The sequence below is a fragment of the Rhinolophus sinicus genome, chromosome 3 (genome assembly GCF_057876585.1).
Source record: "Rhinolophus sinicus isolate RSI-liver-muscle chromosome 3, RSI-T2T, whole genome shotgun sequence".
Lineage (NCBI taxonomy): Eukaryota > Metazoa > Chordata > Mammalia > Chiroptera > Rhinolophidae > Rhinolophus > Rhinolophus sinicus.
Window position 1 is genome coordinate 189,022,338 of NC_142503.1, and position 18,015 is coordinate 189,040,352.

Below are 18,015 nucleotides of genomic sequence, written 5' to 3' on the forward strand. Positions count from 1 at the left end.
CATGGCCGGACACCTGTCACTGGCCCAGGGTTACCTACTGGGAAGAAAGATGTCAACCAAGGAGACAGAGAACTACTGCAGTGGTGGTTTCTGCCATGTCCGCACGAGCAAGTCACCTAACACCTCCCAATTTACCCGCCTATAAAATGCAGATGAGCGCAACAGCGCCTCACTCAGGATTGTTGAGGATCAAAAGGAGTGAAAACATTTAAAGCACTGAGAAGAGTGCGTCACATGCAATAAGCGCTCGAGTAATATTAGCTCTTATTATCACAGTTTTCAAGTCCCCATAAGTAGTATAAAATTTCATATTACATCTTCATCGGTATAGGAAATTCCACACCTAAATTCTTCCTTCACTAACAGGGTTTTGTCTTTCGTAACTTTTCTTTCTCTTTTCCTTCTAAAATAAATTATCAGGAAATACCAACACTTGGATTGCTTTACTTTAGGAAAACGGCAATGGCTCGGTGGAAAAGTAGTGTGTTGTTGAGGGAGAAGTGCAAAACCTGGAGCTGGAAGACCTGAATTCTAGTTGGAGGCTGTCACTGACTGGTTACCCCAGTCATGCCCGAGGTAACAGTACTGTACTGTGAGGTCTGCATTTTGGTGGGGGTGGGGGTGAGAGATATTATATATACATAGATAATATATCATTTCTGACATAGTCTTCATTATTAAACGTGCTTCATTTTTCTCTCTGTTATCATAGTGTAATATAAAATATATAAGTATTCCTATCCTTAAGGAACTATTCAAATGTAAATTTGACTTCAAAACAGGTGCCAGTATCAAAAATGCAGGCAACTCAAATATGCACTTGTCTAAATATTATCTGTAAGTACAGAATATGCACCTACAGTTCTTACAATTATGAATCAGAATTAAGGTTATTTTCAAGATAATTCACACCAAACTTTGGGACAAAGAAAGGATGTTACAGTGCATATCTTAATTCCCAGGGCTATTGCTCTGATTTAATTGGCTCACTTAATGACACCTCAGAAGGAGACTGGACTTCAGGTGGTAAGCACGCAATAGAGTATACAGACGTCGTTTTATAAAGTTGTACTCCTGAAATTTTATAATGTTATTAACCAATGGTACCCCCAATAACTTTAATAACAATTAAAATAACACCTCAAGTCACTTTTCTCCAATCCATTTTTTTCTTAGTAAATTATTCCAATTAATGAACAAATTGACATGATGACAAAGGAAAGGGAAATGACTAGAGAAAAATAACTCTACACTAAGAAAACATTGTTGCCAGTTCAGAAGTGTCCCCCATCAGGCCTGCCTTGGTCTAGACACTGCCCTGCTTTGGTGTACTCTACCACTGAGATGGTGGTGGGAGGAGGAAGGAAGTCATACACTCAGGGTTAAATGAAAGCATGTAAAGTATCCAGCACAATGCCTGGCAATAAGGTCAGTACCCCATGAATAGCTACCATTCTTACTATCACATGCAACCACATCAACCAACATATGAAAGAAATCAAATCCAGAAAAGTTAAATTGTTTTCCGTCAGTCAGTTACACAAGTAGTGTGAGGGGTTTGAACCCAAGTCCCTCTGGCACCAAAACTCTACCTTGTTGCCTACAAAATCCTGCTTTGCCAACTGCAGTTGAATTTAATGGTACAAAGTTCAATCTGTTGAAAATTCACTTAATGTTGAAATTAATCAAGTCAAAAGCTGAGACGATCAAATCACTGTAACAGAACTCAGCAAAGACAAGTTGGTTTTATATTCACCAAGAAAATAAGTTGCTGCCACCCAGCATGAAATTACTTGTGTTACTTTCTTACCCTGCTCAGTTTAAGCTTGTTCAAAAATAACACAATTACTCTGTCCTATTTATACTGCACACTTAGTGATCTCGTGTGGGTAATCTACTACAGAAAGTGGCACAAACCCTTGATTGTAATGTTATTTGCACCATATGCTGCTACTTCTCATATAGAATTTGTGACATGCAATTTCTTCTAGTGAAATTAGCATCTTAAGCTAATTCTTAAAAATTTAAATTGGCTCTTGCCCATCTTGCAAGATGATGGGTGAAAAAGCTGAGAATCCGGACACGAAGGAGAAGAAACCTGAATCAAGCAGGCTGATGCTGGTGGCAGGGTTACGAAGAGTAACCTCCAGGCCAAAACGCCTCAGGCGGGGAAGCCCCACCGCAGGGGAAGCCCTGTCCTGTTCAGAGGAAGCGAGGGTGTTCCCGATCAGCTGCGTGTTCCCGAAAGGCCATGGACGTGAGGAAGTATTCAGCAGCTAAATCCAGGGTTGAAAAGAAAAAGGAGAACGTTCTTCTCACTGTTACAAAACCAAAACCAGTTGGTGGCGACAAAAATGGTGGCGCCTGAATAGTTAAACTTCGCAAAAGGCCCAGATACTATCCTGCTGAAGACGTGCCTCCAAAGCGGCTAGGCTAAGCGGCTGAGCCGTGACAAGAAACGCTTCCGTCAGCAGGTGAGAAAACCTGGGGCCAGCGTCCCTTCCAAGACCATTCTGATCATCCTCACTGGGCGCCACAGAGGCAAGAGGGTGGTTTTCCTGAAGCAGCTGAGCAGTGGCCTGCCACTTGTGACTGGGACCTCCCTCCTCCAATCGAGTTCCTCTGCATAGAACACACCAGAAATGTGTCATCGCCACCTCCACCAAAATCGATGTCAGTGGTGTGAGAATTCATAGACATCTTAGTGATGCTTCAAGAAGAAGCTGTACGAGCCCAGACACCACGAGGGTGAGGCCTTCGACACAGAGAAAGAGAAATACGAGATTACAGAGCAGTGCAAAGCTGCTCAGAAAGTCTTGGACTCGCCAATTCTGCAAAAATCAAAGCTGCTCCTCAGTTCCAGGTCTACGTCCCTGTTTGTCTCACAAATGGTGGGTTTATCCTTACAAACTGGTGTTCCAAATTTCTTACGAAGACTCTAATTAAATGCCTGATCTGTTAACAAGATTGTTTTTAATTGACTCTGGATATCCCATCAGTTCATTAAATGATAAATCTAAGTGACATTTATTTATGAACAAACTGCTTGGAGAACCAAATAGGAAAATATTTGCTAAAGCAGCTGTTGTTTATCAGTTTGATATGATTTCAAATCCACTTGTCTATGACAAAAAAATGACATTGTTTTTAAGAATGGAGTTGTTTTGATCGAAGAATGAAGTAGTTTTTATAAGCAAAGTTGTTTTGATATGAGAGTGAGGTGAGCGGTGTCAGGATATCCTCATCTCATTTATCATTGTTGTCCTTGATCAGCACTCAGTAGGTCAGCTGCTGAGGGGTGCCGCTGGGGCTTATCACTAAGAACATATGAAGAAACAACTATGGCAAGGGGGCATTTGGACTATACATACCAAGAGTTTGTGAGGACTATTCAAGCGTATGCGGTCTGGGTGAGGCTACCCTTGCTGATCTAAATAGCTCTTCAAAGACCTTTGGGGCATTAACTCTTGCCATGGCAACGGTGACACTTACTGGTAGTGGTGAATGTCGAATATCGTGCAGGGGCCCCACAAAGAAGAAGGTCTTACCCATCAACACTGCGCTTTCGTTCCCCAGCAATGTGCTCCAGCAACAAGGGACTTTTACTGTTGCACTGGCAGTTGGGTATCAGCTCTTAGTTGGCCAAACTAAGTACCAGCGTGTAAAAGGTACACCTCACCTAAATTTAGACTTTATTCCTTTCATCTCCCCTTCCCTGAAAGAACAGTGTTGTTACTCTATCATTGCTTTGGAGTATGTTATTTCTTTATTGGCTTACTAAGAGACATTATCCTGTATGCTAGAGGCTTGTGAGTAGGCTTGTGAAATTCCCGCAGGGAATCTGTGTGAAATAAATTGCTGGCAGACAAACTCGGTCTCGGAGCATAATTCTGCCCCCACAAATTAAGACGCCAGCATGTCGTTAAGAAAATGTTATGAGCAAAGGCCTTGTTGATAGAAAGAAAATGTCCAGGTAGGGTGTGTATACGACAAGAAGGACGAAGCATGAGGCTCAACAACTGGCCGGGAATTTGGCTAATGCATACAGGAAGCAGGAGGCATCCATTCACTCGCTGCAGAACTGTCACACACCTACTGCTAGGTGGGCAGAAAGGTGCTGTCTGCTAGGGAAGACAGACATGGAGCTACCATAGGAGGTGCAATGAGCCTCCTCCCTTCCCTCCTCAAAAGGAGCTTTTTTCCTTAACAGTAAGTTGTCCCAGTGAGGAACTGAATACCCCAAATGGCCTTTCTTGAGATCTGAAGATACAGGCCATTCAAAAAGGGCATATGTGGGAGACGGAGGGGGCGGAGTATACTTCAGAGGCAAGTTATTCTCTTTAGAATATGAAGGTCTTGAACTGCTCACAAAGATTCCATCCTACCAGTACCTTCATTTTAACGAAAGAAAGATTAGGGAAGAATCTGTTAAACTGAGAAAACGGGAAAGATTGCCTCATCCAAGAGGCTTCTAGGCCCATAGCCTCAGCTCATAGATAGAACGGGGAAGGTAGTATCCATTAACCACCTGAAATTGTATGCAAAATTCTGCATTTTCATCAGCTTCTCAAAGGGGTCCGTGACCCCTCTAAAAGTCAAAGATCACGCACAAGTCTGACAACTACAAACTCAAATTCTGGTTCTTTTGCTTATCAGCCGTGTGATCACCCAGATTAGTGGAGCAAATCACCCAATTTTTCAGAACTTCAGTTTCCTCATTTTAAAATGGAAAAGATAATGCCTAACTCACAGTGCGGATCAAACAAGATAAGGCATGTTAAGCTTCCAGCACAATAACCTTCACCCACCCAGAAGGAGGACAGCAGACAGATGTTAAAGCTTCTAGTATTATAAAGAATGAAATCTGAAACCATATACATCACGGACAGTGACAGAATTTAGAGCCCCCAAAACACCATCAGTTCCCTATGTCCACCATTTTGTAACTTAACTCACAAACCTCCTCATATGAGCAGATTCACGCTTAATTCTTTATGGTCGTGAGACTACACTATCATGGCAGATTGTTGGTCAGAGGATCCACGGACATCCCTAATGTCTCCTAGGAGAGAAATTCAGTACTGGGATACTAACACCTCAGACTGTTACCCTTACGTTTAATAGAAATGAGGTGAAGTTTGAAATAATACTCTATTTCTTTAAGTAAACAGGTTTCCAAATTCTGTCATAACTTATATGACGATATAATAGTTATTCTAAAATGCATATCTCCATCTTTGTATGTATAATTTCTCTACTTATTTTTATATGGCTGGTCCTTAATTATCTAGATCAAATGAGGAAAAGTAACAGACAATCCAAAAATCAAGAAAAAAAATCCTTGCCCATTCATACCTGGTTTCGAACTTTGAAAGATTTCTTATCTAGATGAAGAGGCCAATATACGATTTATATTTGCTTCAGGTGGTCCAGCAGATCTAACTAAAGATATTTACTGATCCACGTCTACACGTCAATCTTACCAGGTTTATAACATACATACCTAGATGAATAACTACTCAGCCCAAAAGGTTAAAAAGTTTGCACTTTTACTTCACACATATTTCAGCTATTTTTAGAATCCAAATGAAAACAGCTAGCACAGAGGAAATGCGCATGAAATTCTTGAGGTCTACTCAGGTAACAGTCAAGATAAGGTCAGTGGATATTTGGAATACCTGAGACACTAATTTAAAATAAAACGTTCTGACGGCCAAGAACACTTTCTAAAGTTGCGCTTAAGAGTAAGGGCTTGCAATATATGCTTTATTCCTCTCTTTTCCAACAAATCCCTTAGCCAAAAAATTTCTCCATCAGCCAGAAAACACTACGAGAGGAATCTGTTTGAACTTCAGAAAAGCTGACACTCCCCTTGATACAGCAATCTTACCTCAGGGAGTCACTAAAACGAGATCATTTTCTAAGTGTTTCAAAAGAAGCCCCAAAGTGAAAAAGAAATAAAAGTCTAAATAAAAAGGCGCTTTTCCACCTGTGTTCAAAGCTTTGTAAATGTTCAACTTTCTCCAGGAAATAAAATCATAGAGTGAATAAAGGCTGACGTAACAGAACTGCTTTCCATGCTTATGAATCTAAATTAAAAAAAAAAAAAAACCAGCCAGCTCAATTTTAAAACTAAGTAAACATTTACTCAGCAACTATGTATGTATGGTAAGGTACAATGCACTATTCCAGTCAATGGCAACAGAACAGTTCCCTTCTGATGGAGCTTACGTGTTAAGGAATAAAAACTTGACATATGTGTGATACACTTCAAATACAATTTTTAAAACATTTTTTGTAGATCTGTGCTATACCACAGAGAGCAACCAAATGCCAAAGCCTATAATTATAATTTTAAAATGAAAAGTCGTAGTAAGAACTTCTACATTATGCTAGACTTTCCACCTTACTCAACAAAATGCTTTGGAGATCATTTTAGGGAGGCGGAGTATTGATCTCAGCATCAAAATTGTAGTTGTGTATGTACTCCATGTGTGCAGACAACGAAATGGGTCCACCTTCCCCTCTACACACAAGAAACACTCAGAAACAGCTGGAAAAAAAGCTGCCCTCTAAAATTTAGGTTGTAAAACTAATACATGATGTAGCATAGCGAAAACATGAAAAAGTTACCTCCAAAAGGCTTTCAGGGTTTTATAACTTCCCTGTTTACTAACTGGAGATTTCAGAGCTTTTTTAAAAAACTCCATCTGCCTACCTATCAACTTAAGCTGAAAAAGGACATAAAGATAAAGGAAGGCAACGTAGACAAGAAATAATAGTTTGCAATGAATGTAATTAAAACCCATGACAACAAGATAAAAATGTGATTATCAAACAAAATATAAGATCTTAAAAGGATTATTGAGAAAGACATACCCTAAAAGAAAAAATATAAACCTTAATCCAAAATTTCATAAAACTTTTTTTGTTGTTGTTTTAATCCTAGGAGTTAGATTGAGGGCAAGACAGAAGAAATAGATGAATAACGAAGTAGAAACCCCACTGAAGCTCTGTTTTTTTGAGGGCAATGAGGCAGTGACATTGTACAATTTAATTTCAGCTAGCATCAAAACAGAGGTTCAAATATGACTAAGAGGCTAAATTACAATGGTATACTAAACATTTAACAATTTAGTAATGTAAGAAGTGGCCACTATACGTGTTTGTATTATAAGAGCGCTTTATAAACAAGCATGTGTTCTCTTAGGAAAAGGAAGAAACAAAAGATATTTGTTAATTTGAAGAGAAGCCGGGTGGTCACCACAACATGGAAATGGGGAATCACAAACCTTAACAGCAATGAAGAGGAACACTTTAGCGAGTTTCCGAAATGCCAGGTCCTCTGCTAAATGTTTTACATTTAACATAGACTCCTCAGAACCATCATCAAGCACATACTATTATCATCCCTAATTTACAGATAAAAAGCAGTGGATTTGGGATATTAAGTAATTTGCCCAAAGTCACACAACTCACGAGCGGCAGCACTGAGGTCCAAACCAGGTGTTTGATTCAACTGGCAAATGTCTTAACCACTGTGTTAAACAGCTTTCTCAAGAGGCAAATAGAGGCAGTGCCCACCTAAGTGCTGCCCAGAAAGGGTACGATACTCAAAGGAACTTGTCTGGTCTGGGAAGCAGTACAGTTCCCCTTATGAAGACATGTAAGGTTTTCAGGGCAACCTCCCTTCTCTGATTCCTTGCTCACCAAGCAACTTCTGCTTTGCTCTGGCTCCCAGGAGGCCTGCCTACAGGGAGATCATAGCCTGGCCAGCGGGCACACATACTTGGGGACATTTGGCAGTTCCATAACGTGGAGTTAATTACTATACTTACGTATCATTCTCAGTGATCTGGGGTAACACAGGTCTTATTCCCTGATACATTAGGTTTTTAAGCCTGACCACCTCACTCTAGATTGTGCTGATTCCATGAAGGTGACACTGCCCTGTGGGTGTGGCTGTGCCCAGCTGACACCCTCTTATCTCAACACCTCCATCAAACCCCTATAACGTATACTTTCAAAATTAGAGAGAAAGTTTTCTCATTCCCCTTAAACTCTATAAAGACTTTCACAGCCTCTCTTGAAAAAGTGTTGTGAAATTCAGAATGAATGATATGCAGAGAATTTCAACAGCTCTCTAAGAGGCTGTTGCTACAACGAATGGCAACATTTTCCAATGAGGATATTTTTTCCCCTTTATAAAAGTCACTTTCCACGGTTCAAATATGGTGAGTTTTAAAAAAGCTAACACTCTAACTAAATTGGATATAAGTATATTTATTAACCATTCTGTTTTTAGTTTCTTAGTATATTATAAAATACCCAACATTGAAAAAGAAAGACAAACATCATATACCCACACAACCAGTTTAAGAAATAAAAATACTACCGACATAGTTGAAGCCTCTGGGTGTAGCATTACAATGGTATTATTGTATAGCCCTTTAATTGTCATTTTAGATGTGAAATAGTATTCAATTAGCAAAAAAAGAAAAGACATTTTTCTCCCCCAATTTAAATCTGGGCAGTAGCAAAGCTTGTCAGCCAAATCTATGTGCTATGATAATTCTGAGTTTGATTGATGGGAAAATAGCACAAAGTAACATACCAGTATCTCTTGTTACAATTCCCATAAGTGATGTATGGACACAAACTCAGAACAGGTGTTGCTGACTCAGGTTATTTCTGAACAGTCATTCAGTAAGATTAGGCTTGGGGCTGGAGCTATCTGTTCACATGCTATAGAGCACAGCTTCTGAAACTTTGAAAAGTTTGCTCTACAATCTAACTTTCTAACCCTGACTGTCGTTAAACGTTGGAAATGGTGGGACCCACCTATCTAGGAGCAAGACGTTTTCTAGGGATCACATTTGTTCCCCCTCAAAGCACTCGACCCTTCTGTTAAAAATCAGTCTCATTCTATACCCATAGCTGCATGAAGTTGCTTGTTCCTGCGTCTGATAACCTCAAACAAGGGATAGGAGCTTCTCTGGACTTCTTGACTATCAGAGAAGGAAGCCCTTGCCTGTGGGTTCAGTTCACCCAGTATTTACTGAGGACATTCCATGCCTTGTATTCTGGGTACAAAAATAAATTAACCACATAGTTCCTCAAGAAGTTGACTCCGTAGTGGTTGTAGGCAGACCTGGTGCATGAGAAAGAAGTTACAGGAAAAAGAAACCAAATTAGGAAAAATGGGTGAAGGAAGCAAAAAAGATGGAAGAAATGCAAGTAAGCAGGAGCCGTCACTGAGGCCGGCTCTCCTGGTTTACTTTTCCCTCTACCGCTGCTCCATCTGATTCCTTCCAAGGCTGTCTTTCCTTTACTCAACACCGAGGGGCCTGCTACATCTTCTTTTTCTCTCCTGGACAGCCTCATACCCTCTCCCAGCTTTAATTAATTGACTGTGGCTGATGATTCCAAAATCTCTCGGATTCTCACCTGAGCTCCAGACCTGCCTATGCCTCTCAATTGGCATCTCAAAGTCAATACTTCTATAACTCAACTCACCGCACACCTCTCCTTTTCCCTTCAAACCGACTCCTCCTTTATGTTTCCTTTCTCAGTTACAGTCCCCATCATTTACCGGAAACCTGAGTATCAACCTAGACCACTGGCTAGCTCTTCCCCAGCACTCGGTAGGTAGGTACTGAGTATATCTCCAGATTCTACGCACTTCTCTCCATCCCCATCCAAATCTGGGTAACCACGATCTGCACCACAACTACTCCTATCTAATCATTCTCCAGAGGGCTCACTCTTTGAAAAACAAAAAACAAAAAACAATCATATCACACCTCCATTTAAAAACCCTTCACTAACTTCCCTATTACTTTCAGCACAAGCCCAAACCCTTGAACAAAAACCCCAAATTACATGGTCCCCTCCCCTCAGCCTTTCCTCCCCCCACTTCAGGCTCCAGGTAGATCACCTACTTCATGTCTTTGGCCCTGTCCAGTTTTTACCGGAAGTCTTTTCCAGCCCAATAGGACCATCCTGCCCCATCCTTCAGGTGCCAGCTCAGACATCACTTGCCCTGGAAGGTTTTTCCTTTGCTGCCCCTCCCTACTGTCTATGGCACTCTCTACTTCCCCTATGATAGCATGGATCAGGCCTGTTTTCTTACTGGTCAACACTAGGGTCAACTCCTAATTCATATGTGCTTGGCACTTAATAAGTTTTTGATATGAATCATCAAATGACTGGATGGTCATCAAAGGCACGGTTAATCTATTCCTGACGCTTTATGAACTTTTTATAATATCAGTGGGATTCCCTGTTAGGAATATAACTCAGGCATTTATGTAGAATAACCAGTTTCTCCATCTTTCTCTTACCCTAGAACCCGGTGGCAAAAGGCTGAAAGGGTCCTAGGTTTAATTAGGGCCCTATTCTTCACATGTCTTACACAGCGTTTTAAATTTAAGACATTGTCTAGATACTTGAAGACTCCACAACTTCCTACTGACCAGATTAGGGGTTTTCCAGGGAAAACCTCATTATGACTATAACAGTCTAGTTATTAGAACTTGGTTTTACATGCACATTAACTCACACCACCACTCAGGGTTAGGTACCACTCTTATCTCCATGGTTCAGATGAGAGAACTAGAGCCCAGAGAGGTCACATAACTCACCAACGGTTAAACAACTAGTTGGTGAGGAAACCAGAATTCAAACTCGGGCAATATGTCTCTAGAATCTTGGCCTGGTCTGTGGAAAATCATGAACATTGAATGACTGAATGAAGTCAGTAAGCTGTACCAGATCAGGATGACCCATTTGGAATTATATTAGAAAACAGAAACTCGATAATTCGAAATGCATTCAGGGGGCCGGCCCGGTGGCTCAGGCGATTAGAGCTCTGTGCTCCCAACTCCAAAGGCTGCCGGTTCGATTCCCACATGGGCCAGTGGGCTCTCAACCACAAGGCTGCCAGTTCAATTCCTTGAGTCCCGCAAGGGATGGTGGGCTCTGCCCCCTGCAACTAAGATTGAACATGGCACCTTGAGCTGAGCTGCGCCCCGAATGGCTCAGTTGGTTGGAGCGCATCCTCTCAACCACAAGGTTGCCAGTTCGACTCCCGCAAGGGATGGTGGGCTGTGCCCCCTGCAACTAGAAACGGCAACTGGACCTGGAGCTGAGCTGCGCCCTCCACAACTAAGACTGAAAGGACAACAACTTGACTTGGAAAAAAGTCCTGGAAGTACACACTGTTCCCCAATAAAGTCCTGTTCCTCTTAAAAAAAAAACACAAAATGCATTCATATTTGATTTTGAATTATTTTGGGAAAACATGTATTTTCAAAACTCAGGCACTGTTCATTCTCTTATGGGGTACCCCCAAGGAAAGACCTCTTGTTCTGTATCTATTTCTTCCTCATAGGAAGGTGGGCTTGCTGGCTCAACTTAGATATCATGGCCAAGAATATGCTTTGAGAACCCACGGCCAGCACGCACTCCAGTGGCTGAGGAGCAAAGGCAGGCCAGAGAAGCTGGCAGCCTTTTTGGCAGCTTACCTCCCGCAGCTCCAGTCTTTGGGCCACGGCCTCCAGGCTCTCCTGGCCAGTGCTCTCCACAGATAGTGTGAACTCCACAAACTCGTTATTGAGCAGCTGGATCCGGGCAACCAGGCAGCTCTTGCTGGACACTGTGTAGCGCCGGGTGCGTTTTAGTTTCAATCCAAATGGCAGTGGCATCTTCTTCTCTCTTCAAGAGTGGAGGGGTAAAGAGGGAAAGCACCGCCACCAATGCAGTGGTGGTGATGGAGGAAGAGGGCGATCCTTTCCTGCCGGGAGGAGTACTGTACAGTCTCCAGCTGCTCACCCAGCAGCTGCTGCCGCCATTAACACGCAACTGCGTCTCCAAGGGCCAGGTGAAGGGAGCATCCACGCCAGTGCTGAAGAAAGAGGAACACACTGGTTACATGCACAATGGCAGCTTTGGACTTTGCTTTTCAAAATAAACATCAGTAAAGCTGTAGCCAAATAAGCTTTCCCTCTCCTCTGGAAAAAGAAGGCATCACGAGGAACTGGGAGGCAGTGGGGAAGTTTATCATCAGAGCCGTATTAGACCCTGGGTCAGACTCCACCAGTCACTCATTCCTACAAACAGTGGTAACCACCACCTGTGGCTGTCTTCAGGATTAAATGAGACAATGACGGGCACTACTGTAACCCCACACTTAGTAGCTAGCATTAGTGGTCCTCTTTCTATTTTAGATGGTTTTGTTTTTTTCATAGTTCACTCTTTTTGGCTCATTACGCCAAACATCAGGGTTCTTTAGTCCTTAGGTGAGATAACTACAAGACACCTCCAAAAGAGTTATGTTCATGTCTCAGTCCCAAAAGGCAAATTAACCCTGAACCCAAATGGGAGGAATAATCCCCGCCAACATAGGGCAGCCGTGCAAACGGTTCAAAGGTGGTGAAGCGCTTAACAAGCCTTTGTAGAGCCGTGTAGGTTTATAAATATTTACGTCACAAAACTGATTTCTAAACAAATGATAAAAGACGCTACAAATACTTGTTATCGGATTACCACCGGAAGCAAGGAAGTGCTGAAAAGTGTGGCCCCCCCGGCTCCTCTCCGGGTAAGGGCGCCTAAAGAGGCGGTAGGCCTTCACCTAAGCGGAGCCCAGAAGACGGGGCGGGCGAGACCTTAAACGCCATCCTGGGTTCAGGGAGGGAGCATGAGGCTCAGCAAGCCCATGAAGCGAAAGGAACAGCGGCGAGCCGGGGTTCTGACTCCTCCCGCGCCCTCCCGGGAGAAGAGCAGGCGGCGTTGCCTGGCCAACGTGCAGCTTCGGCAGCCCCGGAACCCTTCACCCGCCGCCGCGTTTCCCGACGGACGCGCTAGGGATGGTCCCGCCCGGCTGCTCCCGGAGGGAACTTTTAAAGGACCCAGCTCGAGCCCCCACAGGCTGTGGAGTTGTGGGCGCGGCCCGTGTGCGTCCCGGTTTGCAGCCTCTTGACTCCAAAGTGCGCGATTTACGTTTTTAATCGCACCTGTCGATGGTAACTCCTGGGCTGAAGCAAATTGGGCGTGAGCAGCTGGGGATTTTTACATTGACTGGATTTCTTTCCCCCTAAACGAATTGACAAAATCCCGGATATTTCCTGAATCCCGGGATAGTTCCCACCCTCCGTTTTCTTCGAGCAGAGGCTGCCCCTGCGACGGAATCGTTCAGCGAGGCTCGGCGGTGGCTGGTTACCCTGAACTTGGCTCGGGAACCGCACGGAGAAGCCTCGAGAGAAGCAGCCTTCTCAGCTTCACACTAAAACGGGCAGAGCTGGGACTCGATCGCAGACCTTTCATTCCCGGTCCTCTTTTCCGGTCTCCTGACTGGGTCTCAGCCCCAGACGTGATGAGCACTCGGGGCTGGGGGATGGCAGAGCTAGAAAATAGCGTTTAGCTATTACACTACGTTTGCCCAAACTTAACGTTTTGTAATTCCATTCCTCAACAGTGTATTGCATCTGAGTACAAAGCAGTGTAATGGGCATCGTGAGAAATCTAAGACGAATCTAAGCCGTTGCTGCCCTTAAGGAGATTACAAGCGTGCTATAATTACATACAGTGCTGGCTGTATCTCTAATAAAGTACCCAACCATTTTTCTGTCTGGTTTTTTTGTTTGTTTGGGTTTGGGTTTTTTGTTTTTTTGAGCTCTGGTTATTCCCAGAAAATAAATAAACAAATAAATAAACAAGTAAATAAATAAATAAATAAATGTTAAAAACAAGGAATACAGGAAGGCCAGAGGAAAAACGAAAACTGGAACTATGGTACCTAAAGCCCGGTTAATGAACAGCATTTGCTGAGTGCCTTCTGTAGGTAAAAGCATCATACTAAGGAGGGAAATAGAAAATAAACACTATAAAACGATATGGTCTCCACTTAGTTGTTTTCAATATTTTTTTGCTTATGTCAGGGTATAAACTTAATAGACAGTTGAGGCAGAATGAAAAAAACAAAATCAAAAAATGAAAACATTAATACTTTTAACTAGAAAAGTGCCTAATGAGCCAGTGGTGTTTGTGTAAATTTGAAAATATTGTATATACATAACATATATACTAAATACTCTTTCATGAGATCAGGTGATGGATTTCAATTTTATATACAAATTATGGTAACTGGAAACAGGACAGATTAAGCAGTGTAGATGAAGAGACGATATTGCACATGTACAGAGGAAAAATAAATATTTGTATTAAGGGTGTTCAAATATGGTCGTTTCTTCACTGCAAGGATAGAACTATGCCTTGAAGGCACTAGATAGAACACAATATAACTTAATTATTAACTTAAGCTCTGATTAAGCAAACGCAGAGCAAAACTTTCAATTGTCCCTGAGATTTGAAATGTTTTACAGCATCAGTGATAAAAGCCAATGTGTTTTTTATTTTGGTAGACGTTAAATAATGTAATTGAAAACGTTGAGGGGGTATATTAGGTGCCTCCCCCAAAATCTCGGCCCAAAGACCTATCCATAAACCCTACTTTTTTTAAAAGTAAGGTTTTGCTTATTTAATAAAACCTACTGTGTTAAAATAATGTTCTGCTTAATTACAAAATTATCAATGATTTACACAACTTTTCAGTTATGTACAATATTTGCTACTCAATGTCTTCAAGTTATAAATGTTTGAGTAGAGGAGTAGAAATTTAGGATTTTTTTTGGGGGGGGGGTCTGTTTCGGGTGTAAAATAATACGCAATAATTTGAAAGATGGTTGGATCTGGAATTATAAATTACCTAACTACTAAACAATGCATAATTAGCCTTTGAAAGAAAAAACTAGGAGATACTTTGTTTCACTACAAAACCCATTCTGTTATGTAATCAGAAAACAGATACATATTAAATTCTGTTCAAGTTTTCAAAAGGCAGTCTGAGATATTTGTTCATTCATTTTAATGTTTTTCTCTTCACATGCCCTTTCAAAAGTTTCTCAAATACACTTAAACTCTGAATCCTGTAGTTCCCCACCTTGCCACTAAGAGCCTCATATGTAATTTTGCCAATGATACTTTAAAATAAAATCATCACTAAAAAAGAGTACACCACATTTTTAGAGTAATATATAGATCTATAGCGTTAAATCAAACGTATGTTTCTTACGGAGAAAACGTAGACTAGAGTATAAAATGCCCTGGAAACCAAACAGACAACTATATTCAGAGTAAAATTACTGTCATATCCATCCGACACTTTAAAAAAAAACTGTCAGTAACTATTAGGCGTACAGCGGTTGTCACTTGGAGCACACTTGAGTGTTTTGAATGTTTGAGGGCATACGCTATTATTATAAGGCTTTCTCAGCAAAAAAGAAAATAAGAAGAGTATGCCAAGAACGGCCAGTCTAATCAGGATTTGCAGAAATCACAAGTCGGAATTTGCAGACCCAAGAATTCTTTTTTTCCAGAGTAAACACTCTTTACTCCAAACACAAAACAAGTCATCACCAAACAGTCCTTACCTACTCCCTTCTCGCCAAAGTTATCTGGCAAATTTCGCACTTCAAATCCCGAGAGGCAAAAATATGCCCAAGACTTTTAACACCGTGATCCAGAATTAAGCTGCAACAATCAGCCGAGGAGTTCAGAACAGACGTTCAAGACCCCCTTTAGAAATTGCTCAAGTAGATCAGAAAGAACCTGGAAAAGGAAAACTTCTCTCTTTGTTACGCTCCTGCCCTCGGTCTGTAGCCGGGACCCGTGCTCCAGGACTCCTCCGCTGGCCGACGCGCTGGGGTCCCGGCTGGAGGGCACACCCCCCGCTGGGCCCGAGCGCCCGCCCTCCGCCCGCCGGCCGGGACCCCGCGCCCTCACCTGCTCCCGCATCCTCGGGGCCGCGCGCACCGCTCAGCGGCCCGCCTCCCGGGGTCCCGCCGCGCGGCCGCTACAGCCGCGCCCGCACCGCGGCGCGCTCATGGGGCTCGCGAGCCTCACTTCCTGTCTCCAAAATCTCGGCCCGCAGACCATTCCCCTGGGCAGAGTCCGGCGGCGGCCGCGGGAAGGGGAAAGGCCTGGAGGTGGGGCCGGCCGGCGAGGAGCACCGCACAAAGAAAGCGCGCGGAGCCGGGGCGGCAGAAGACCGACGCACGGGCCCGGGACGCACGGCCAGAGCTGCGGAGCAGCCGGGCCCAGGCGTCCCTCCCCCTGGGCCGGGCGGACGGATCCGGGGAGGCGGCGGCGGCCCGTGACCTCAGAGAGTTGGAATGCGGGCGGCAGGGCGCGGGGGAGGCGCGGACAGCTGCGCCCGGCCGCCGGGGAGGGGGCGCGCCTCTTCTTTTTTTAATCATATGACCACTTATTTTAAGAGTTTCCAAATAAAGCAAGGCTTTTAATAAAAATGAGGGGAGAGGGATATTAGTTCGGTTCCAGGTGAAGGGTTTTTGAATCCTGTGTTGTGAAGTGGTCTGTAAACTGCTATTGCTGGAGTTTTTCGTTTACTCTTGTGCATTTCTGAAAATGATTCAAACATTCTATTGCTTCCTCCCATGCTTACCACGTCTAAGGTTATACCCCATAAAAGAGGAAAAACACTGATTAGTACTGGATGGGAAAGTCCCCTTTCTCTAGAAAGGGTTGATATGCCTCAAATACCGTGTCGGTCTCCAAGAAAAAGCTGTATGCATATGCCATACAAAGTTACGGCTATTAAGGACGGGGACTTCTGGGTCGAGTTGTCTGGGTTCAAATCTCAGCGCCAACACCTGGGGGACCGCGTGCGAATTTCTTAAACTCTCTGTGGCTGCTTCCACCTCTATATATTGGGAATAATGATAATCACCATCCAGTACTTGTATTAAAAATGTGTGAAGTGTTTCTCTTAATTCTAGGCCGCACCAGCAATGATTAATACTAGACAGTATTATTACACTGCATTATTACTATATTGCAACACTTAAGGCAAAGAATAAAACTGTGTGACCCTAACACCATCATAACAGGGCATTTGATCTTTATTTGGCATGTGGTTTGAGTGTTTGCAGCAGAGAAACTTTCATTATGTAAATTTTAATTTAAATGATTTTTTTAAAATACTGTTGTTTCTGGAAAGCTTTATGTTACATCTCTTTCAAATCTCATTTTCTTCAACAATTACCAGACACTGACAGTACTGCCTATGCATAAGTCATAATCCCTGTACACAGAAGACTGGTCTAGTGGGTGGTAAACACACCTACTCACCACACATACACAGCACAAAAAAGGCCTAAGTGGTGAGAGCTATCATAATAAGAGTGCTACCGAGAGCAAAACCTGGGCAAGGTTCAGGTTGGATCACCCAGCTCAAAGCAAGTAAGATTACATGTGTTGCTAATGGAAAACATATATATTGATTCTGTTTGTAACTGATATTTCAACTGGACATTCTGAGGGGGATCAGTTTGTGTGTGAGGAGAGAGACATGAAAAGGAGTCACTTTTCTGGTCTCCTAAGATAGAAAAATTGAAATTATGTGTGATTTTTCTCCCTTTCTCATCCAGCCTATCATCAAGACGTGGTATTTCCTCCTTTGAAATGTCTCACGAATTCTTTCTTTCCTCTGTTCCTCAATGCCCCCACCCATTCTAATCCAAACCCTCATCATTTTACATCCGGATTATTGCAACAAGGGTGGTCTTGCTTCGAGCTTCTCAGTTCTCTCTTCCTTCCATGCTAATACCAGGCTTAAGTCTTCCTTGGGTTTATCACTCCCAATGGACCCCCGAGGCTAAGCTTTTCTGCCTGACCTTTAGGACCTTTCTAAACTGGCCTCAACCTCTCCCATCATCTTCTTTCTTTCTTCTCCTGAATGCCTGCATCAAGCTGTTTCTCCTGGCCAGAGCACCTGCGGCCCCCGCCCCCTTCCATTTGTCTAAGCCCTCTCTTTCTCTCCAAGCCTCAATTCAAGGCTTTGCTTCCAAGACAACTTTCTTTCCACTGTGATCTCCACATTTGGCAAGAACTTTAACACTGCTTCATGAAGGCTTCTTTTTTATCTCCCAGAATTCCTAG

The 18,015-nt window shown here is 42.9% G+C and overlaps 1 protein-coding gene across 1 annotated transcript in view; it reads right to left on the reverse strand.

The window, feature by feature from the left end:
* PTPN21 (protein tyrosine phosphatase non-receptor type 21) overlaps nucleotides 1–16,171 on the reverse strand; it is a 66,714-nt gene extending 50,543 nt beyond the window's left edge. The window contains exons 1-2 of the mRNA XM_074327076.2: nucleotides 15,841–16,171; nucleotides 11,526–11,905 (exon numbers count right to left, since the gene is read on the reverse strand). Coding sequence (XP_074183177.2) covers nucleotides 11,526–11,705 — 180 coding nt within the window. The 5' untranslated portion in view covers nucleotides 11,706–11,905; nucleotides 15,841–16,171. The remainder of the gene's footprint in view (nucleotides 1–11,525; nucleotides 11,906–15,840) is intronic.
* Nucleotides 16,172–18,015: the final 1,844 nt, after the last annotated feature.